This window comes from Miscanthus floridulus, chromosome 15, assembly GCF_019320115.1.
Source record: "Miscanthus floridulus cultivar M001 chromosome 15, ASM1932011v1, whole genome shotgun sequence".
NCBI lineage: Eukaryota > Viridiplantae > Streptophyta > Magnoliopsida > Poales > Poaceae > Miscanthus > Miscanthus floridulus.
In genome coordinates, this window is record NC_089594.1 from 14,218,890 (window position 1) to 14,241,981 (window position 23,092).

The following is a 23,092-nucleotide window of genomic DNA, read 5'->3' on the forward strand; positions in this document are numbered from 1 at the left end:
GGAAAGAGTTCAACATTAAAATGGAACTTAGATTTGAGAACAGGAAATTACCGATCCTCAGCATGTATCTACTATTGTAAACTTGCAGTCAGCATGTCCTCTTCTCATCTTCTGCTGCCTGCCTCTGGCCAGCTCGATGGGTGGTGGCTGTTTGCCGCTGCCCACACGGACCATGGACGCTCTGCTCCCAGACCAAACGTCGAGGCGGTCTTCGAGCAGCAGTCGGCGCACGCCGGGAGGCAGTAGCGCCTAGCGTGTGCGCTCGTGGGTGTGGCCAGGGCCCAGGGGTGCGGCGTGCCGGCGTGGGCGCGTGGCGGTCTGGCGAAGGCGAGCGTCAGGGGGCTGCGAGGTGGAGGACGACAGGGTCTGCGGCTCGGCGGTCCGACCGTCCGATTCCGGCGGCTAGGGTTACCAACGGCGATGAGGCATCCGGAGGAAGCAGAAACGGGAGTCGGGCAGTCGCCATGGACCGGCGCCGCGCGCTCTGGCTTGCGCGACTCGGCTTTCTCTTCTCTCTTTGTTGGGCCAGGATTCTAGAAGATTTGGCCCAATGTCCAGAACCAGGCCAGAAAACTACATTCGGAAACCGTGGCCCTAGTGCCACGCCTCCTAGACCCAAATCCGCCCCGTAAACCGTTGACAAAACAATTTTCCCCCTTTTTTTTCTTAGTGCTGCCAAGAGCACTTCCATCGTTTCCCCTTAAAAAAAAACTTCCATCGTCTAAAAACTTGGTGGACATGGACACTAACCGTGTGCTCAAACACAGAACAGGCTGACCATTGAGCCTTGCTCGGTCCTTGTGTGACACCCGAGTCACATATTATACAATAATAAAAGTGTTTTGCCAACGGCACGAGGCAAATCTTGCAAGGCAGCCTAGCCCTGCAACTAGATTGATATTCACAAGAACTACTACGTATGGTATTCACAAGAACAAAAAGTTGAGAGGAGGAGCAATAAATTTGACGAAAGCAGTGGGAAGAAAGCCCTACCCGGGCAATGGTAGTACGAAAAGCTCTACTCCTTTGGATTCCGGATTACAAGTAGCTCGAGGCCCATTCGAAATAACATGGAGGCTAATTGAAGCCAGGGGACTTCTTACTTCAATTAAACTATTTCTTTCCTTCAATTAAATTTCATTTCTTAGGCTATTCTCGGAAAAAAGATAGCAGAAAAAATTATCCGGAGTCAAACTTTGGCTACTCCATTTTTTCCCATTAATGTGAGAAGTAGGTTAACCAAGGTCAGACCTTTGACTTTGAGTGCAAAACTTGTTCACACCACATTGAGTCTAATAGTGTAAAAAATGTTTACACCACTTTCTCTTGAGAGTTACAATCTCAAAATTTTCGAATTCATCATTCATTTTTCCTTTGTTGTTTAACTTGTGCAATTTTATATATGAAAACATAGAGGAAGAATTCAAAATCAAAATGCTTCACGAGGATGATGAAGATGGGTTGCAGGAATATTTGAAACAACGGCGATGGATGTGTTTTCAAGACATGGTTGGAGATTTAGCAATAGAATCAGTTTATAGATGCGGCTTTTACGAACTTCATTTTTTTTCCTCTCTTTGGCTCAAAATTTTGTTTTTGAGTTTTCTTGGACAAAAATACTCTTGTTTGTAATAAAGAACAGTTATATGCATTGGGATGTAGAAGCTGGGATATTATTAATATATTCTCCCTTTCAATTCTTTTTTTTTTTACAAAAATATAAGCCACTGTGGTCAGTTGGGCCGCTTAAGGCGCTGAGTGGATTGTCCTATGGGCTTGGCAGGCTGGACATATTGGGCCATACCAGGCCGCAAGTAAGCACTTTTTCAATAGAAAAAAGAACATTTTTTCAGAAGAAGTGCAGTAATGGTTAACTATGTCTTCTAATAACAAGTTCTTATCTTAGTTAAGTCTTACGGGGTAGAACATTCTAGGTTCAACCATAAAACTTTTACACGCATTTTTAGGAACTAAGCTGGAAATTTTTAAGGTGCTAGAATCTTATCTAGAATAAAAACCCTCACAAATAGGGAGAAAGCTAAGATTATTTACACTGATACAGATGAACCTGCTAGAGCATCAAAGATCCCTGAACATTCCAACACCCTGCATGAGAACATTTTATTAGAAGGCTCGAAATTTTGTAAGCGCAAGAAATTATCACATCACATCTATCACATACGGTGTCTGGCACACAACAGAAACTATTGCTTGATGGATATAGGGAAGACTTTGTAGTTTTCTATAAAGTACACAGAAAAAATAATATATTTAGAGAGAAACAATAGATTTTGTGTTTGAGCTAGGATTATTATCAAGAGGCTAAGAAAAAATATAGGAGGTAGGAAGAGGAAGAAGATAGTCCTCTACTTCTAAAATACACACATACACACTCACACACATATCCGTAGAAAAGAACGTACGGGAGACAAAGCAGAGTGGTTGAACATGTGGAAATGTAACAAAAGAATAGAGAAATTTATATTTTTAAACGTTTCTTCGTTACTTTCAACCTTGTGTAGGATCCTTTTTATTTTCTTCACACAACCATCACAGTGGATACCAACTTTCAAGTCATAGCCCTACAAACAAACAGAAACTAGGGCGCAGGTGCGATCTGGGCGCTAGCAGCGGGGGAGGGATTAGCGTAGGAAGCGTAGGAAGGATTCGGGAGAGCACGGAGGGGGAGCGCTGGAGTGGGGGGTTTTTAATGTGAGAGAAAGAGTCAGTTGTGCTGGAGTGGTGCTCGGAGGTGACGGTGGGCTAGATCCTATTCACCACGCCGAGCGCAACGCTCTCGAGGCGCCGCCAGGTGTTGTGCGGGATCGACGAGGGGTCTGGGTGCGCCAGCATGGCCTCGGGCAAGTTCATTGGCACCGTCGGGTTCACGTCGATGATGTCCGCCATGGTCGCCGGAGCACGAAACACACTACGAGAGCGGAGAGCCTCTTCCTCCCGGTGGCTTCAAGCAGCTAGCCGCTTACAGGAGGCGCTTCAGGCAACATCGACGGACCGAGGAGCTTGCGCCGCGGGACAGGGCGGGGCGGGACCTCACTCACGGAGGCGGTCGGTGCGGGCGCGGGTGCGATCTGGGCGCCGACGACGGGGAGGGATTAGGGTAGGGAGCGCAGGGAAGGATTGGGGGGAGAGTGTGGAGGGGAGCGCCGGAGCGGGGGATTATAAGATGATAGAAAGGGTCAGTTTTTTGTCGCTATATCTCATCAGCTTGTCAGTTTCCACTTCCGCTCTTGGTTGGTGAGTGAGTTGGTGTGCACGTATTCCCTGCGCACAGAGAAATGGAGGCCACGGGCAGGATGGGTGGATGTCTGCACACAGCTTGATGGTCCTCCTGGGATTCGATTCGTCACGTACCACTCAACTCAACCTGCACGGCAGGAGGAAGAAGATGAAACTCGAGTAGGAAGAAGATGAAGAGGAGGTGGCTTCAAGCCACGATCTAAACAACCTAGCTAAAAGACCATCTAAAGTTTAGTTGTTTCAACACACTAAAGTTTACCGGAGTCTATTAGTCGTAGGATTCAAACACTCTAGCTACACTCTAGCTAAAGTTTAGCTAAGAGAACTTTTAGCTGGCTAAAGTTTAGCTTTGAAATTTTAACCAACTAAAATTTAGTTGGTGAATCCAAACAGCACGCACGGTGAAATGATTAACACACGCATGTATGTGTGTGTGCTTGTGTGTGTGTGACACACATATTAGAGAATTGCATGTGTGCTTTTTCTTGAGTTGAGAGGAAGCAAAACGAACTCACATGCATCATGAGAATTGCCACCTTATCATCTTTGACCCCCTCAAAATCGACGCCATCAACAAGGAAACGTGTCTCTCATAACTCCCTTCGTCTATCTCTATATTGGCGATAGAGAGATGATAGGGAATGTGTTGATGGCGAAATCCACTTGACAACACGACAACCTGGCGTATGCTCCTAATCGAGTTCTTGTTAATTGGCAAACTGCATGAATGAGACTCCCACTATATCAACAAAAATTCACTGATAATTAGTCTGTGAATGATGAATCTGCACTAAGTTTTGCCTTTATAGACTTCATCAATACAAATATGTAAAAACACAGAAGGAAGTTTGACCCACCTACAATGCCAAACAAGATGCAGTAACTTGCTGCAAAGATTGGTAGTGGAATTGCTGCAAAGAAGGCCCCAAATTTCCCTGCAAAAATAGGACTTCACAATTTGAGCAAAAGAGTTGCAAATTCTCTCCTGTCAACCAAATGAAAAAAGATATCAAATATGGAGATGAATATCATAAACCCGGCTGATAATGTTACCTATTACTTATTGCATGTGTGTGATGGGGTGGGGAGTATGAGGCTCTGTAAACTCTGTTTAGGAAAAAGGATTTCTCCACGATGGAATTTGCTCTTCGACGCAAGCCCACAGCTTCCAACGGCAATCAACCTTGACCATCGATTCCTCCTCACTCGACGACAAGGATAACTGATCGCAGCTGCCCTTTCGTATAAGTGGTAACCCACCAGCTGATCGAACCTGTACCCCTGCTGTTGCCCCTTCTCTATAAACGGCCCACCGCAGCGTCTCCTCGGCCACGGCGAGCAGCAAGACAAACCATCCTCTCCATCTCTCGTCACACACACACACACACCGCGCGTAGCTAGCTAGCTAGGGTGAAGCATGGCTCATGGCTGGACAGCAACTGGAGTTGCCGCTGGGGCCTTTCATTTGCGAGTTCTGCGATGAGGTTGTGTGTGGGTTCCTGTCCTTTTCTCCATTCGACACTTTCAACTTTCCTGTATTCGACACAAATGGGTGTGTGCACACACGCACACGTACGCATTTCTAAAGCATTCGACACTTTATCTTGGCAATTTCTCATAGGGATCCTAGCAGCTGGGGTTTAGCAGAAAGTGGTGTGATTGCACCTCGAGAATCATTTTTGAATGGCCGACCAGGACCTCCAATTCAGCACCGCCTTGGCGTCAGATAGGATGATTCATTTTGTAACCGCTGCATCTATTCACGCCGCCCCCGCCTAGGGTAGGGCCACCGCCACCTGCCTGCTCCTCGCTCCGCCACTACCACCGTCACGCCTAGAGCCCCTCTCCTTCTTCCTCTCTGGTGCGTCTTCCGGAGACAAGAAGGCTACAGCCTAGGGTAGGGCCACTGCCACCTGCCTGCTCCTCGCTCCGCCACCGCCAACGTTGTGCCAAGGGCCCCCTCTCCTTCTCTCCGGTGCGTCTTTCGGAGACAAGAAGGGGAGGGGGGGGGGGGCAATCCTTCTGTAGTTTTCTAGTGTTTTAGGCTTCAAGTCCAAATAAATTTTTGATAAAATCAAATGATTTTTGGTTGGGATCATGTGTCCTACGATGAGTTCAGTGATTGCCATGATAAGATTGTCGTTGCAGGCGTCGATTTCATCGGCAGTGGCCAATTTGTCATCTTTATTTAAAGGGGCAGGGTTGTTTCTGGGAGCCTCCTACGAGGATAACTACTTCGGGTTATCGATCGCATCGTTGATGGTCGCGGAGAGGAATCAAGGTCTCAAGGTGGTGAATTTGCATCCTATGTCATACCCAACGGTACAACTGTCGATATATTCTTTCAGTGATGTAGATCTCTTTTGGACTGGTTCCGAAACGTTGAATCTTGTGGCATGTTCAATGTTTTGGGGTTGGTCGTTGGATTTGGCATAAGGAATGCACTTTGGCTTTTTTTCCTTTTTTCACGAATACGCACGAGTGTGCATATCTTTGTATTAGAAGGAATAGGGTTTATACAACGCGCATGATGAGCGTCCAAGGAGATCGAAATACAACCGTAGCTGGACCATCCTGGCAATAAGATCTCTAGGTCGATATTACATAAATTAAACAACCAGTACTGATGGTCGTGTCATGTTTTTTTTCCTTTTGTTTTTTCCTTAGTATTGTCAGGAGCACTGCAAAGCATTTTAAAACTGGGTACTGGCACTAACCGTGTTCTCAAACACAAAACACGCTGTCGAGGCTTTGCTCGGTCCTCGTGTGACACCAGAGTCATTCCAGTCAGGAATCAAAACTTTAGCTACTTCCATTTTCCATTTAAGTGAGAAGTGGGTTAACCAAGGTCACTCCTTTGAGGCTTTGAGTGCAAAACTTGGTTACACCACATTGAGTCTAACATTGTAAAAAAAATGTTTACACCACTTTCTCTTGAGAGGCACACAATCTCAAAGTTTTCAAGTTTATCGTCCATTTTTCGTTTGTGGTTTAACTTGTGCAATTTCAAAGAGGTACAATCAGTGTAGTTGAAAGCAATTTTATATATGAAAACATAGAGGAAGAATTCGAAATCAAAATGCTTCACGAAGAGCTTTTTTTAAAAAAACTTTTTTTTTTTACAAAAATGACAGCCATCGCGGTCATTTGGGCCACTTAAGGCGCCGAGTGGGTTGTCCGGTGGGCTTGGCAGGCTGGAAAAATTGGGCCGGACCGGGCCGCAAATAAGTTGCAGCCTTCCAAGTGCCACACACCAACAGGGCTCTGTACCTCCGTTTCTTGCCTTGCCAAACGACCTCAACAAAACGGAACTGGAATCCGGTACGCAACCGCAACGACCAACCGGAGCCGACAAGGACAGGAATTCATCGCCACCTCCCCCACCGCGGCACCGCCGCCCCGTCCGCCGCCCAACCCCACGCGGGCACGGTGGAGTTCAAGTTCCGCCCGCGACCTCGCTGCTCATCGATTCGATTCGATTGATCGGTTCCGTCTCGACCTTCAGGTGAGGCGAACCTTTCCTCCTCTTCAAATAGCTGTTTTTTTTTTTTTTTTGGTTCCCCACCCAGTCCGTAATCTGCAATCTCGCCGACGAGTTTTGGGGTTCTTCCCCCTTGTTCGATCAGCTTGACTGATTGGCCCCTTCCTCGGTTGGTTCTCCATTCCCCCGCCCTTCCTCGCCGATCGGCTTCCCAGTCGATCTCTCGTCGGGGTTGGTTTCCCGTGTTCTGCTGGATCTGGAAGGGGGGCGCCCCTCGGTTCCTGGATAGATAGCTGAAATTAACTGGAATTTTTGAAAGCCCTGTACTGTATGTAATATATTTCTTCCCGTGGCAGGTTGTCAAGGAACGCATCGCGAATTCACCACACAGATGGGTTCCAAAGCGCCTTTCTGTCTCACGCTCCTCTTGCTGCTGCTCGTCGCCGCCTGGGGACCTGCTGCAGAGGCCAGGCGTCTTGTAGATGCTGGTAACTGACTCGGCACCCTTATGCTATGTTCTTCACTCGGGGACTCCATATCAGCACCGTTGACTTACTCACTTATGCTGCAAAACTATAATCACCGCACTCTTTGTTACTGTTATTTCATAGATAGATACAAAAATCATGTCGGTTTGCTTAGGTTCAGCTGTACATATCCTTTACCCAAAAGGTGTGGTGGTCGTATTATGTCTAGATGTTTGTTGGTGTACTTAAACAGTTAACACGATTACTAAATTAGTTGAAATGGAGCATGTTTCATTTTCTGATCATCCTATGCCAGTTGCTAGGGTAGCATATATATTTTTATGTAGATACTACATAACATAGCATAGGCTCATCATGGCATCCATCCACTGCAACCCATGAAACACCCCATCCTTATGAGCACCACTGGATCTTTTGCCTGTACATTGGATCATACCCAATTTATTGTCCTCTCACTTTTTCTTCGTCTTGCACAGTTGAACTCCCAGATGATGGGTCAACCTTGAAGGAACAAATTTCTGCAACCAAGATTCCTGTCCATCGCAAAAGTAGCGGCTCAATCTGCTCAACCTGTGAAAGCTTCACGAGCGAAGCTGTCAGTTATCTCAAGTCGTCCAGTCGAACCTAGTCGCCATGGGACCGACCAGGTGACTAATCGTGATTAGTCGTCGACCAGGCCGATTAGTCGAGCAGACAAAGCAAAGATAGGAGGGAGGAGGCAGTGAGCAGAGGAGATAGGAGCAGGTAAGCAAGGGAGGGCAGACCTGCAGTAGCAGCCGAGCAGGGGACATGCTTACCTGCGGGAGCAGCTGCCTGGCGGGGAGGGGAGCGGGCGGCGGGAACAGGCGTGCAGCTGCCCGGTGGGGAGGGAGACCGGCAGGGAGGAGGGAGACCGGCGGAGGCGGGCGCTGGGGTCCTTGGGGCGGACTGGGCCGTCTGGCCAGGCCCAATGGCCCATCACAGATCCATTTAGGAGGCCTTAGGGCAAGCAGGGCCAGGAGGCAGGGCACACATCCGCTCGGAGGCGACAGCGTGCGGGCTCGGCTTCGGGCGTTTGGCGGCATGCGGCACTCGGCGGCTTGGCCGCTTGGGCGCGGTGGCCGGCGTGCGGGCTGCGGCGGGTGGTGGCTCTCCTCCGGTCCTCCCAGATCCCGGCGGCCGGTGGCCGGCAGGGTGGCGGCTGGCGGCTCTCCTCGTGTCCTCCCAGATCCCGGCGGGCGGCGGGTAGCTGTGCTGCACCGCGGACGGCAGCCGCAGACAGCAGCCACGGGCGTCCTCAGGCGGCGGCTCGCCCTACCTCCTTTCTTGAGCTGGGTCCGCCAGTGGTACTTTTCCTCTGTGCGTCTTCTCGAGTATCTGCACACGCTCTCCCTCTTATCCTTCCCGCGCGCTCTTCCTTCGTGCTTTTCGCGGACTGCGGCCCGCCTGCCCGCTCTTCGGCCGCCAAAAATCGGCAGGCTCGCGTTTTTTCCGCCCGCGCGTGTTTTTTTCGGCCGCCCAAAAAAACAGAGCAGTCACCCTGGTCGTCCATAGCCTAGTCGGACGACCAGCTTTCTGGTCGAGCTAATCGAGTCGAACCTCCTAATCGAGCACCAGGGACCGACTAGGGCGATTAATCTCGCGATTAATCGGACGACTTATAAACATTGAAACAGACACAAGATAAAGTCATGGAGTTCCTTTATGACGCCTGCTCTATGTCATTCTCCTTTGAAGAGAAGGTGATCATCCTCAACATATTTTGTTTATTCTTATAACTACTTAACTAGATGTGTATGTATTGTAGAAAATTTAAAATACTGGCATGGTTGCAAGATATTAAATGCATGAACATTTTATTTTTTTCCATACTACATACCATGCTGGGAAGGTGCTCCTTAAGATGAAATATACTATGTGGGTTTGTCTTAATTTTCTCTGACAATTTCCCTATCTCTGCAGTGTGTTGAATTGATGGACTCTTATGCAACTCTCCTGTTTGCCAAGATTACGGAGATCGAACCAGAAGCGTTCTGCAAACAGTATGGCCTGTGCAGGGACACAGCTCTTTTCTCCGGCGTGAGAAGTAACAGCACATGTGTGTTCTGCCACCGTCTGCTTGATGAAATTATGTCCAAACTGCAAGATCCAGATGCGGAGGTAATAGCTTCACACCATTTACGTATTCCTTACCTTGAGTTGCCATCCTGTGTCTGACATTTTCCACTTGATTGATGTCTGCAGCTTGAGATTATTCAGATTCTTCTCAAGGAGTGCAATAAGATCGAAGGTCACGTCCAGCAGGTAAGCTATTTGGCTTTTGATGTGTGTATATAAACATTTTATCAGAATAAACAATCTAAATGATTTGCAGAAACACTCATTCTTTGAAAAAAAAAAGAGAGATGGGCATGCACAATTTATATTAGGAATTGTTTTCTACTTGCTCAGTTGATTTGTCATGACATGCAACAATGGCATGGGCTAATCTTGTTTTCATGCTGGCAGTGCAAGAAACTCGTCCTGCAATACGTTCCCCTCATCCTGGTGAACGGTGAGAAGTTCCTCGAGAAAAATTATGTTTGTGCGATCCTACAGGCGTGTCCAGCCAGCCAGAAGAAGACTTTCAGCTCAGTCTTGAAAGGAGCGCTGCTGAGTGACGCTTGAATTGAAGGTTGGAGAAGAACACACGAAGCGTTTAGCAGTGGTTGGAAATAGTGTGTCCAAGTGCCGTGTTGTACATATATATATGCATGAAGATGTGTCTTGTCATCGTGTATATTATAATAGTCACGCTGTCTCAAGTAAATTTGTATGGACATCCAGAGAGATGAAGGGTAAAACATTTGTATGATAAACACATTGGCTACGGATGCAGTCATCAAAATATTTATATCCAGAAAATTTCAGCGCTGGTGGCATGAAACTGCAGTATTCAATTTTGTTTGCACTGAGATTTCAGAGTACGAAGAGTGTTAATGTTTCTGAAAGAGCACAAGAAACTTCCATCAAAACAACGACTCGTTTCGTTCAAAAGTGGTTGTTTCGATCAACGAAAGCATTTTGCTCCTAAAATGATGTCTTGCACTTCGATGAGAGATCGAATTTTGCTCAATTTGAGCACCGGATTAGCTGGATCGCTTAAACTGTTAAACAATGACGACTCCATCCAGACTCAGCCGGCCGATGCAGGAGTCATAGGACTGCGGATGCGGAAGAGCAGAGTCAACCAAAGCCGTCCGGAGAGGAGCAGGGGAATGGCGACGCCTCGCCGGCTCATCCGGGAGCGCGCCGAGGCGGCGGTGGCTTCCCTCGTGGCAGTCCGCCCCCACGAGATCCCCCCGTTGATGAGCGCGGCCGCCACCTTCTTCTTCGTAAGCCAACCTTTGATCCATCTCTCGCCGCTCGCCGTGGTCATCCGGCCCCCGTTCGTTCCTGCAAGGTTACGATACGCCATCTGAATTGTCTGTGCTGGAGACGCAGATCCTGAGCGCCTACTTCGTGGTGCTGCCGCTGCGGATGAGGGCGCCATCTCCCTGGGGCTCGACACCCTCCCGGGCCTCTTCGCCGGCTCCCTCATCCTCACCGTCGTCGCTGCCCCCATCGCCTCCCTCGCCTTCTCCCTCCCCTCCATCCCTAAACCCAAGGTTCGTCCGTCCGTGCCACCTCGCTTTCCTCACTTGGGCGCATCCATTAGTTTGGGAATCATAAAATTAACCCGATGATAAATTGATAATGTGGGTCTGTACTGGTCCGCTGGCCCCTATAAAATGCGTTGCTAATCCTATAGAAAACAAGCAATGACCCCATTGGTACAGTAGAGATGAGCACAATGGAATTGATGTCTGGCTCCACCCTGGTCCGGTTCAATCATTTCCCCCATGATTGATTCGTAGTATCTTGTTTCATGTACACAAATTAGGATTTTTTTTTTTGTCTTAGGTTTTAAAGATGCAATCTTTGTCTTTGTTATATGTTGCAAGATGTAGGTGGACTTCTTACAGGACCTGGCCCTCCTTTGTCTGTAGGATTCTTGCATTATTTGTGTGCTTTTGTGCGTTGCTGTTAAAGGTGACACTGGAACATGGACTTATTTGCTGCACATGCTGTTCAAGTATAAAAATAGTGAAGTTAGTTTAATGATCATGTTTCAGGCTTTGGTGATGATACACAGGTTTTTCAGCATATCTCTTCTTGCATTTTTTGTGCTTTGGTATACCTCTACACCAGGGCAGTCTGGATCTACCTCCCAGGTAATAGATGCTGATGGCAGTTTGCTGTCCATATCCATCAATATTACCACATTTCCTTTCAATCTTTGAAAAACTGTCCAGGAGTACTTTCTTTCATTTCACCACTTCCTATGTGCATCAAATTTTCTTTTATTGGAATCTTGAGCAACAATTCCTGACACAAAAGAGCTGTTGTCCTTTGTTCTCTTGTCCGGTGTCGAAGTCAAGTGAAGGAGGTTCAGATAAATCTGCAGGATTGAGAAATCAGAGCTGGTTCTACATAGTTGTGAGAATAAGTTTGTTCCTTTGGGTATGTCCTTTCCTAATAATGACGTGATGCTCTTCATATTTTCAATACTCAAGATGATAATTGATTTGAATAACTCTCTTCATCCGAAGGTTGCTTTGCTAAATCTCATAACAATATCGTCAACTTGGGCAAGGGTAATTGATGTCATGGACAGTGAGGTACCATTTACTATTGCGCCAATAATAATGTAGTTCTTATTACTTTGCCTGTTCAACCCTTTTCTTGTTCTTCAGTTTCTTATTTCTCTTTTAGTTCAGTCAGGTTCAAGATTATTTGGTTTTATTGGGGCTGGTGCTACGCTAGGTCAACTTTTTGGTTCATTGTTTGCTGCAAGTATGGCATGGCTGGGACCATGTATGTATCATTCTCTTGAGTAAATTAATGAGTTAGTTTCTAATGTTTCATGGAACGTGACTTCACATCTCCCAATTGTTCCTCAGTTTTGCTCCTATTTTCTTCACTCTTAATGGAACTTGCTGCTGTGTCATCAAAAGGAATTTGTATTGATGATGGAAATCATGCTTCGGCTGAATTATGTCAAACAGGGTATGAAATCTTTTTGGACACTAATTACATGTTACCCATTCGTCTCATGTTCTATAGAAAACATTTCTGGGTCGATTTCCATTATCAAACTTCGAGCCGCAACATTTTCCTTCTATTCATGATCAACTATATCTTTGTGACAATCTATATTGACAATTTGTATTACGGACCTCTATTAGAGAAGTCAGCTTTTGCAATAAATATATAGGCTTCACTGATGATTTTATTTTATCTTTTGCTGCTTCCCATATTCGTGGGTTGCAATCTAAGACATTCCAATCTATTGCTAACTGCAGGGCAGGACAATCTCCTAATACAGTGGCTGATGATGAAATGTCTTCACTGGTCACTTCACCTAGATCAGCTATCCAATCTCAAAAATCCAAATCTGAATTTTTCATAATGTTTGAAGGTTTCTGGCTGATCTTGCGATCACCCTACCTTATATACATATCTCTGTTTCTTTGGTTAAGTGCAGTTGTCTCATCTGTATTTTACTTTCAGGTATGTTTATTCTGTATATGTGTATTGCCATGCATCATTGAGCTTGTTTCTTTATTGCACGTCATAATCATAATACAAATGAGCCATCTTTTACTCCTGATTACCTTTTCTCCATGATTTTCAGAAAGTGACTATAGTTGCTACTACAATATCAAGCCCAACGGCCAGAAGGAGAACATTTGCTCTGATAAACAGCTTTATAGCAGTTTTTATTCTTGTGGGACAGCTCACTTTGACGGTATTTTGCATCTATTGATTATTCTCAGTTCACTCTTCCAGTAGCCCCAATACCTTATGATACATTAAACCATAAGTGAAACTTTTTTTTAGCGTAAAACCAAAAGTGAAACTGATGAAGCCTAGTCCCTTCACAAACATTCCTTTTTTATTTAATTAATTATTGGTATGTTTTTGACAAATATTTCAGGGTCATATTCTTACAGTAGCTGGTATCACAGTTGCTATCTGTGCATCTCCCTTTGTTGCTGCCTCAAATTTGGTTGCCCTTGCTGTATGGCCAACTTGGGTTGCTGTGGCTGTCACTGAAACAATTAGAAAGGTACAAGTTTAATAGCTATTTTTTGAACAGGTTGATGCCAACATGCTAACTATGCAGCAAGACCAAACTGCATTAAGGAAAGCAGAGTAGTCATAATCATCTAGTAATGAATATGCATATTCTGAGATGTTTCAAATCTTGTGTATCTTGTTGGGTTCCAACTCTAGCCTACCCCCAACTTGCTTGGGACTGACAGGCTTGTTGTTGTTGTTGTTGTTGTTGTTGTTAGTTGGTAGTATTATATAGACATGATACAAAAGAGCTTGTGCATCTCAGTAGTATTTTTGCTGCAACCAATTTTTTCATCTATTTATGCCAGTTTTGGGCATAATAAAATAACTAATGTAGTTCAATAATAGGAGCCTGTTGTGTACCTCTATCCATTATTCTTCCTACTCCATCCTGTCATTTCTAAATTCAGCTATATTCAAGAATATAACTAACCTTTGACTCTTTGCAGGTAATTACTTATGTTTTGACTAGACCTGGAAGGGAGTTATTATTCACGGTTGTCTCACAGGATGAAAAATACAAAGCAAAGGTAAAAAGATGTTTCTTGGAACCTTCTAAAACCTTGAATCCTTGATTATAGGAAACAAAAAGGTGATGAGTTGGTACGTGCAAAATGATCAGGCACTGTGACTTAGCCCATCTTTCCTATTGTCATGACTTCTTTCACACACAAGATAATTATTACATAATATTGTGAAAAATGGTAATGAAATCATAGCTTGGTGTGAAGTGATCATTCAGCATTGCAGCTTTATGAGATCTACAGCTCTCTTACGATAGAAAGCTAATTGTCTAAAAAAATGGAAGTTACTAAATAGCAGTAATAAATTCAAAAGTCTGTTTTCAGATACATTAGACATTTTAACGGGAAAGAGTCAGTTTTTGCGATTGCCTGCCTACCTTTTGAGCATCAGATCATTTAATCACAGTTTCTTTCATATTGGTAAACCATACGACATTGTTCTTGCTTTTTACCCATCTTGCCATAATTTAGAAGAAAATATGTTTGATTTTTTATGTTTTTATGTAGGTCTGTATAGATGTGATTGTCCGAGGCTTGGTGATGCAACAGCCGCTGGAATTTACAGGTGGTTGTTCAGTAGTCTTGAGAAGAAAACATCCAAGGTCACCCTGTTTGCACTGCCGGTATGAATTGTAACGTGATCAGTTGATTACTTTGTTTCTAGTGTGGTATGTGTTGTTTTATATTCAAATAGTGACTCAGGGTGGTCCACGGGTCATGCATCACTCGGAATGACAAATGTCAGGAAATTTTATCAACATATATAATATATAATCCTAGTCCTAGTGCCATTCTGAGTGAGGGAGGTGATTTGCATTCATAGTGCCTCCCTTCTGTCCTTGTTATCACTTGCACAAAGTATCTTTATACATGTGAAACAAGCTAGTGCTGAACTGGATCGCCTGAAAGAATTGATAAAGGTTGTTTGCACACAGCATGCATGTTTTTTTGTTTATTATAAGTTCTGGGAGATAGCAACTAACAGTTTTTTTGTATTTCTTTTCAAATGTCAGCTCTGCTTCCTGTGGCTTATCATTGCATTTCATTTGGGCCGGCTCCAGACTAATCTTGCCAGGCTTCAGGCTGCTTCTGCCCAGTCCTAATCCTGAACAGGTAAGCAACCAAAAAATGGCGCCCCTTCATCTTTCATGTTCTTGTGCTCACTGCAAACTAGGTTCTGAGTTTTGACTGAACACAGGGAGCTGCTGCGAGTGTCCTTGGAGATGCGCTTCCAGAATGTTTGAACAGACATGTCGAGAAGTTAGGTTGTCACTAATAGTTAGTTTACACATTCTGAAGAAATTTCAGGCTTGATTGATGGAGAAACCTTCAGTATATAGTACCAACCATTACTACACTACATAAGAGTTTATTTAGCATACAAGAGGGGAGGAATAGTACACCATAGATTAGAACAGTATACAAATTCAGTATTCCATCTCGATGTGCACTGCAGGGAACTCTAGCATGTAATCTGAGTTACTTTAATGATGTAGTAGGGCCGGATTTGTTGGGCATTCTTCTGCCATTTGGAACTACTGTTGTCCTGGCAGACACAGCATTCTGCATTTCACCTACTTCCAGATCCCAGATTAAATGGCTGAAAACACAGATTGTGCGAGGTGGTGGTACACCTGACCTTCTTCCATATTTTTTCAGAAAAATGCCTGCTTTCTGGAACATGAACACTTTTTTATCGACAGTAGCAGTAGAACAATGTCTCACGTTCTTCGTGCTAACCGTATAAGAAATGGCACATGAGTTGAACTATAAAGACGAGGCAGTGAATCATCGGATGGGCACAGCACAGAGTTCTCTAGCTATCTAAGCTGCATTTCATCTGCTCGCTCCGATCCTGTGGTTGATCTGATCGATCTGTCACAGCGATCCATCATCAGTAGCAAGAAGGCAGCAGCGGCATCCATGGCGAAGTGCATTGCCACCGTGCTCGCCGTCGCTGCCGTGCTCACATCGGTGGCAGCGAGCAACGCGCCGGACGCCGACTCGCTCCGGTTTCCCGGCCGTCCGGGCAGCAGGCCGCGTAACCCGGTGTTCCCGGGGTACCCGAGAGCCAGGCCGTCGCCGCCGGTGCCCGGCAGCTCCTCCTCCCCTGGGGTGCCGTCGTCACCCATGCCCGGCGTGCCGTCGTCGTCGGGTCCAGGGACGCCGGCGCCCTGCGCCAGGCCCATGGTGCCGCAGCTGCCGGGGTTCCCCGGCCTAGGGGGCGGCATGGGCGGCGGCTCTTCTGGCGGCGGCTCCCCGCCGTCGTCGCCGACCGACTGCGTGACCCCGCTGGCGGGGCTGATGACGTGCGGGACGTTCCTGACGGGGAGCGAGCCGGAGACGCCGACGCCGCAGAGCGAGTGCTGCAACGGCCTCGGCGCGTTCCTCAACAGCTCCAGCTCCGGCGCGGCGGAGGGGGACGACCACACGCTGCGGTGCCTGTGCCCCGTCATCCTCGGCGACGTGAACAAGATGCTGCCCAAGCCCGTGGACCCCGTCCGCATGATGTACCTGCCCATCGCCTGCGGCGTCGTCCTGCCGCCACAGGTCCTCTACATCTGCTTCAGTGAGTCCTCTATCTCTTCCTCCCTCGATCGATTCTTCTTCCATGGCGGCTGGCTGTTGCTTGCATGATTCGATCAGTGGACGAGCATTACGTAACTGACCGTTGTTGCATTGCATGATGGTGATGCTGCCATGGATGGATGGATGCAGCTGGGCAGCAAAGCCCGCCACTCGTTGGCCGCATTCCTGACGTCTGGGAGAAGCCGAATTCAGGCAAGGAATACTCTGCTAGACTGCTAGTTCTTCTTCAAGATTTAACAGCTTGTTTTTTCAGTTCATGGTTCACATTATATTACTGCTCGTGGAAGTAGTAGATGTCTGATCTTGTCTTATCTGTTCCATTATTCCATATATGCAGCAGCCGTGTCGCCTTGACGAGCAACTTCAATCTGAATGGAGGCCGGACACGAATGGTTCAGCCAGCATCATATATAGTTCATATAATTAAGTACACAAGACAAACTTACTAGCAGCTGCATGCATGCATGCTTCCATATATATAGTTTAACATCTATACAATCATATAGTACATGATAGTTTCAAGTTATCAGAAATTCATTAGCCGTGGATGTACGCACTTCAGAAATTTATTACCAAATCAGGTCTCTTGTAAGGTAGTGTTTAGATGGCGAAATTTTTTGCAAAATGCTACTGTAGCACTTTTCGTTGTTATTTGACAATTAGTGTCCAATCATGGACTAATTAGGTTTAAAAGATTCGTCTCGTGAATTTCGTCTAAACTGTGTAATTAGTTTTATTTTTTATCTATATTTAATGCTTCATGCATGTGTCCAAAGATTCGATGTGATAGCGAATCTTGAAAAATTTTGCAAAATTTTCTGAAACTAAACTGGACCTAAGACAATGCTTTTTTACACGGAAGAATTTATTATTAATATATAATATAATCCAGTAATTGTATGTCTTTGAGCGTATTGTTCCGATTATCTGCAACTGAAGAATACTGTGATCCAGTTATCTGAGAAAAGAGAAGAAAGGAAATTTGACAAGAAATTCAAGGAAACAAAACTTCCTATTGGAATGGCATTTCCTTGTCGATGTAACTTATACTAATAAACACTCCTAACAACAGCAGCAAGATGCAAAATACATACATCTAAAAAAAATAAGAAGAAATAAAGATTCAGTCTGTTCCAAGGATCAAGGAGTGATCAAGCATATAGCAGGCCTAAACCAGAGTGCTTCGATTTCGGTGATGGCTGCTTTCTGGGACATGCATAGTCAACTGTCAAAGACAGCCATCTTCATGTACAAAACAAATTAAATCCAGGATCTGTTCAACTTTTTACACTGGTCCTACATGAGCTATCAAGAGTGAGAAGCGCATCCTCTGTTTGGGCAACAACTGGCAAGTGATCATCCCCTGTTTGGGCATACACAGTCACACAGACTGATAGACGACGTACGCACCCTCTCTGCATCTTCTGTAACTCGATTCCTGTGCAAATTTCCAGCTGCTTCCCTAAAAGCTGTGCAGATGTTTTTGTTACTCTTTATTTAGTTTCCTTTGCTTTTTCGGAATAAGGAACGATTCCTGTGCATGTGTTCATTCCAAGTGTTTCATCCAGTACTAGTTGATTGGAGTTAGCATGATTGATAAGGGAACATCGCTTGGCACCAGGACAGAATTGTTGGTGGCACAGCAGCTTCTTACCTGTTCCCAACCTTCCAGGAATGGCAATTTCTTTGTAGACATAAGTTACCATATACTAAAACACAACACACAGGGAGCATGCAGAGAGAGTACTACGCAGCAAAGTAGAAAAGAAACAAAAAGAAAAAAGTGAACTGCACATGAAGAATCAAACTTGCCAAAGATATGGTAGATTTGCAATTTGGCCATATCTTCAAATAATAAACTTTTACAGAAATGAATTAAGTGATGTTCATAAAATGAATATTATACCGTGGCATACATCCACAGGTTGATTGGCGTCCCATTTGCAGTCACCGCAAAGGCCAAGACATGAAGTGGACTAGAAGCTCATGTAAGGCCCTCTTTATTCCCTTCTTATTAGATATTACAAACTATAAAATTACCCAGCAACAAATAAGACCTTGTATAAACTTTATTGAGAACATTTTGATCAATCTTCTCATCTCCTGGTGACGAAACGCAGTCCTTGGGAAGCTAAGTTTCCCTTCTTGATGCCTGAAAGGAGTTGCACTTGCAGAGTTATGCTGCTAAGGATATTTTGGTCTATCATGAGTTTACTCTGCTTCCTGTCCTGTAAGAAGGTATTATTGTACGAATGCAATATAGACTGTATGTGTAGTGTTTTAGCAATGCGCACTCACCTTTAAGTGGCTACTATTAATATTTTCTTCTGCTCATGCTTCACGAAGAGCACGAACCCGGTTATGAATTAACTTCCTCTCCCAGTCTGCAATGTCCTCGAAAGCGTGCTCTGGAAGATTCTCAAAAGGCTCTTTCGATGGATTATTCTTAGCTAGATCATAGGTTGCGGCACGGATAGCTCTTTTATTGGGTCCACAGGACCTTATGGATGTTAGCTTCTTATAAGCTGTATTAAGCTGCAAGTAAAGGATAGATAAGCAACAACAGTTGTAATCTTGTAGCACTCAGCATATGATGAGATGGAACAAACTTACATCCATATACTCAAACCAAAACATGTAAGCAATTGCAACCGCAGGTGCTCTCCCAAGTCCAGCAGTGCAGTGGACATAAACTCGCCCTTTGCATTGCGATATAGCCCATTCTAGCGCCGAAACTGCTTTTGGCAATTGTGACCTCAATGAATCTGGATCAAAGTCGACTGCCTGTAACCAAGCAATCGTAAGCATATAGAAAAGGCCAGGTGCTACTAGTGTCAATAACTGAAATGCAGACTGAGCTAAGAGGAACACTAATTAGTATCTCTTTAGTTATCAGAAATTCAGAAGAAATCTAGGCATATAGAATTATACACACTCAATGGGTATAAGAAGTTCACTGGTCTTCTAATGTGTTGAATGCCAAGTTCTTTGCGCCTATTGAGAATGGATTGGAAATCAATGCCCCAATATTCGATGTCCTTGTCCTGCTGTAAACAAAGAATATAGGCTACTCGCTCTTCATCTTTCAAGTGATCGATATCTTCAGGCTTCTGAGGCTGTGAGCCAACAATCAAGTCCTCACTTATGACAGCATAGTTCATACCTATATTCCAAGTGAAATAATTAATCCTTCAATCATTGCAACTAGGGCGGGCCTGGTGCAAGCGGTAGAGTCTTACCGCCTGTGACCGGAAGGTCCCGGGTTCGAGTCGCGGTCTCCTCGCATTGCACAGGCGAGGGTAAGGCTTGCCACTAACACCCTTCCCCAGACCCCGCACAGAGCGGGAGCTCTCTGCACTGGGTACGCCCTTTATTGCAACTAGTATACCATCTTGTGAAAAAAAAAACTTAAGCTAGAGGAGATGTAATTGACTCTGACAAAAGAGGCCCCAAATGTTTACAAAAAGTTTTTATCTCGCTACCATTTATGTGAGAGTTTCACAACAACTTGCCTGTGATGTTAATATTTCAGAAAAAAGAGAAGATTTTGGTCAATGAGAAATAGATTAAGGAAAATGTATTTATTTGTGTCCTGACATAGAGCTACTATTCTGAACTACTAGAAACTTAATAAGAATAATGAGTATCAATATTTCTTTTCAAGACAAACAGGTCTAGGAAGCTATAAAGTTAGTCAAGCGAACTATCAATAATAATAACACGTTAGACGATCAATTAACAGCACTGCAAGATTAAGCTCTACCCTTCAAGTTGGCAGCAGTCTATAGTGTGTTCTGCAATATATAGGCAACAATTTGGTAATACAAAGCTCCCAAAATGACAATGAGGCTTCGTAATGCATCTTATTGTCCTTTTCTTTTTTGAAAGAATCGGCAAGAGAGTGTACCTATTGTATTGAATAGAGAAGGGTATGCATCTTGTTGTCATGAATGGGCAAATCCAGATCACAGGATCTTCACATCAAGAAATAAGAAATCAATTCAAGAATTGTACCAACTGCCACACTGATCACTGAAAAATGTGGATGGATCGGACAAAGCATGAACTAATATCTACACAACCAAATATACATTTAACCACCAAGGCATCAAATTTTCATGATATGTAGGGGCAAGCATCCGAAAGCCCTGTGAGCACAGCAATGACATCATCTAACGATATGCGGTCTTAAAATTAGCTACGACTAATCTCGAAAAGAATATATTATATACATTAAACTTGACAAAGAAAATTGGAGGCTATGTACCAAAATCCAATCTTCAAGCAAACCCATTAGTAATTTCACCAAGTACCGCATTAATTGCGTGGAATCACTAACATCACTGTTGAAATCCTTATGGATAAATTATCAGCACACGTCACAAGCTCCAGCCTTTACCCATTTTCCACATCTGTAGCAATCGACAAGGGGCCATCGCAAGAAAAGCAATACAATTGGAACGAGTCAGTACCGAGATCGTGGTGGTATTCGTAGGGGTTACGCATCATCCGCTTCATGGCGGTGTTATAGTCCTCCATCCTCGTGCCCCCTTGGGCTCCGGCCGTGGACGAAGATCGACAAAGGAAGACCCCAAGGCTCCTACGGTGGCTCCTGCTGCCGCCGGGGCCGCACCTGACGGCGGCCATTATAGCTAGCCTCCTGCTCTTAGCGCCGACGCTGACGGTTGGGAGGATGCAGGGGGTGGGGAGACGAGAGGTGTTCGCCATGGCCGCCATTGTTGCAGTTGCAGGATCTCAATGTCTGGTCCGCGACTCCGCGTGGAGTGAGGAACGGGGAACAGTGTGGAAGGAGCTTTGGGCCTGATAGCTTTCCCGTGAATGGCCTGAATAGAAGCCCAGAACCAACGGCACACATACGTCTGAAAATTTTATCCTCCCAAAAAATGTTTCTGAGTTTTATATAGGACTTTCATTCCTTTGCTTCCAAAGTGAATTTGTGAGAAAAATAAGTGTGAAATACAGAGTTATGTTGATTTTAGATGAGACATTCACTTAGAACATTCACTCGCAAATGATGAAAAGTTGAAAATGTTAACCGTTGATTATATTGTTTAGGTTAGATGCGTACTCTAGTCACCTGAAAATTGCGATGCATACAATCAATTTCAGAGAGGTAATGTGAATAGAGATTGATGCTTCATCTTGTCAATGTATTTTTTAAAAGAATGACACAAGATTTGCAGAATTTTATTAGAAAAAGATCGTCTCAAATAACATTTATTAGAAATATTGACCTAGTTTTTTAGGAAAAAATGAACATGAAAATCTTACCACCATGAGATTGAACTATTCAACAAATAACTAAAAACAACTCAACAAGCTTGGCACAGCAAGGACAATTAAAATACACTACCAATCAACTAGACAACTTACTCAAAAGATCACAAACTAAACAAGACCAGCCAAACACAACAATTGCAGCTGAAAATTCTGACTGGCAGGCAATTAGAAACACTGAAACATTGGAAACTAAAAAGATCAAAGGCAAATACATAGAAAATGACAGACAACTAACTACTCTTGAGAAAACAATTAACACCATTGGCAAAACCGCCACAAGCTTATCCAAACAATAAGCAGCTAAGGAGAAGTACTACAACCTCTCTGGCAAGCACCACTTGATGAACCACAACACTTAGAACTTAGAACAACTAAAGCCAGAACTAAAATTTATATACTTAATCTGGAGAAGCAAATAATTTCATAAGCTAACAAGAAACTTTTCTGTCAAAATATAAAATGCATCATGTGTACCGTATCTATCAGACAAGGTGTTATTACTTGACTACTTTTCCCATTACAGCGTGCATGGCCTAGCTCGAAGTGAAACTTTTGTTTATATCCTACATCATGTATTCATATCACACACCAGTATTCACTATAACTAGATTTTCAGTAATTCTAGGTTAAATTTTGTAATGGGAAAACCGGTTAATGGACGTAAGCACAAGGCTTATGAAAGTCATGGTATTCTTGAGCTATAATCATGTTAACGATGAAATCTGTATAAATTTGTACTTTTTTGTATTTTCTCGAGATCAATTAGGTTTCCCAAAATCTTGTTAGGAAAGTAAACCAAAAGTCTTTTCTAACAGAAATATTTTCATAAAACACAAATTGACATTACGTCCGCCGCACCAGCTAGACGAGATGCTATCTTGGCAAACATGTATGAGTTATATGCAAAACTCATCATTTTCTACTTTAAATTACATAATATATAAGCTTTATAACGCTTTATGCTTATCAGTAGTCTAAGCTAACACCTTTTAATTTCACACCGATTAGTGAAGTACTAGTGATAAACACAAAGAATTGCCATAAAAGAAAAGAAAAAAGAAAACTTTCTCAAACAACTCTTTTCACAAAACACAAAACTGCCATTGCATGCACACAAATTTGCTAGACAAGGTGTTATCTTGACAAACATGCATGACTTATATGTGAAAATCATCATTTTCTATTTTAAATTAGCACAAGTTCTATAAACTCTTTATTCTTATCGGTAGTAAGTTGAAGTTTTTAATCGCAAGCGGGTTAATTAGTGAAGATAAACATTAAGTTGCCATGATAAAAACAAGATGAAAATA

The 23,092-nt window shown here is 44.1% G+C and overlaps 3 protein-coding genes and 1 pseudogene across 4 annotated transcripts; 3 read left to right on the forward strand and 1 right to left on the reverse strand.

The window, feature by feature from the left end:
• The first annotated feature begins 7,092 nt into the window (after positions 1-7,092).
• LOC136508187 (uncharacterized) lies at positions 7,093-10,120 on the forward strand. Of its 2 annotated transcripts, none has more exons than XM_066502813.1 (4): positions 7,093-7,227; positions 9,169-9,366; positions 9,451-9,510; positions 9,715-10,120. In XM_066502813.1, exons 1-4 carry the CDS (start codon positions 7,222-7,224, stop codon positions 9,871-9,873), a joined length of 423 nt encoding a protein of 140 aa, XP_066358910.1. In that variant the 5' UTR covers positions 7,093-7,221; the 3' UTR covers positions 9,874-10,120. The 2 variants fall into 2 exon arrangements, with proteins under 2 accessions (XP_066358910.1, XP_066358909.1); XM_066502812.1 differs by lacking the exon at positions 7,093-7,227 and adding an exon at positions 7,863-8,948.
• Positions 10,121-10,352: 232 nt separating this feature from the next.
• On the forward strand, positions 10,353-15,513 carry LOC136508462 (uncharacterized; annotated as a pseudogene).
• A 177-nt stretch (positions 15,514-15,690) lies between these two features.
• Positions 15,691-16,835, forward strand: LOC136507042 (leucine-rich repeat extensin-like protein 5). Its single transcript, XM_066501895.1, has 3 exons — positions 15,691-16,461; positions 16,611-16,673; positions 16,819-16,835. The coding sequence occupies exons 1-3, from the start codon at positions 15,816-15,818 to the stop codon at positions 16,833-16,835; spliced, it is 726 nt and encodes a 241-aa protein (XP_066357992.1). The 5' UTR covers positions 15,691-15,815.
• A 1,484-nt stretch (positions 16,836-18,319) lies between these two features.
• Positions 18,320-21,275, reverse strand: LOC136508708 (phosphoglucan phosphatase LSF2, chloroplastic-like). The gene is made up of 5 exons (XM_066503458.1): positions 20,954-21,275; positions 19,439-19,644; positions 19,095-19,265; positions 18,780-19,016; positions 18,320-18,709 (listed from the first exon to the last, which is right to left on the reverse strand). Exons 1-4 carry the CDS (start codon positions 21,216-21,218, stop codon positions 18,813-18,815), a joined length of 846 nt encoding a protein of 281 aa, XP_066359555.1. The 5' UTR covers positions 21,219-21,275; the 3' UTR covers positions 18,320-18,709; positions 18,780-18,812.
• Between the last annotated feature and the right edge of the window lie 1,817 nt (positions 21,276-23,092).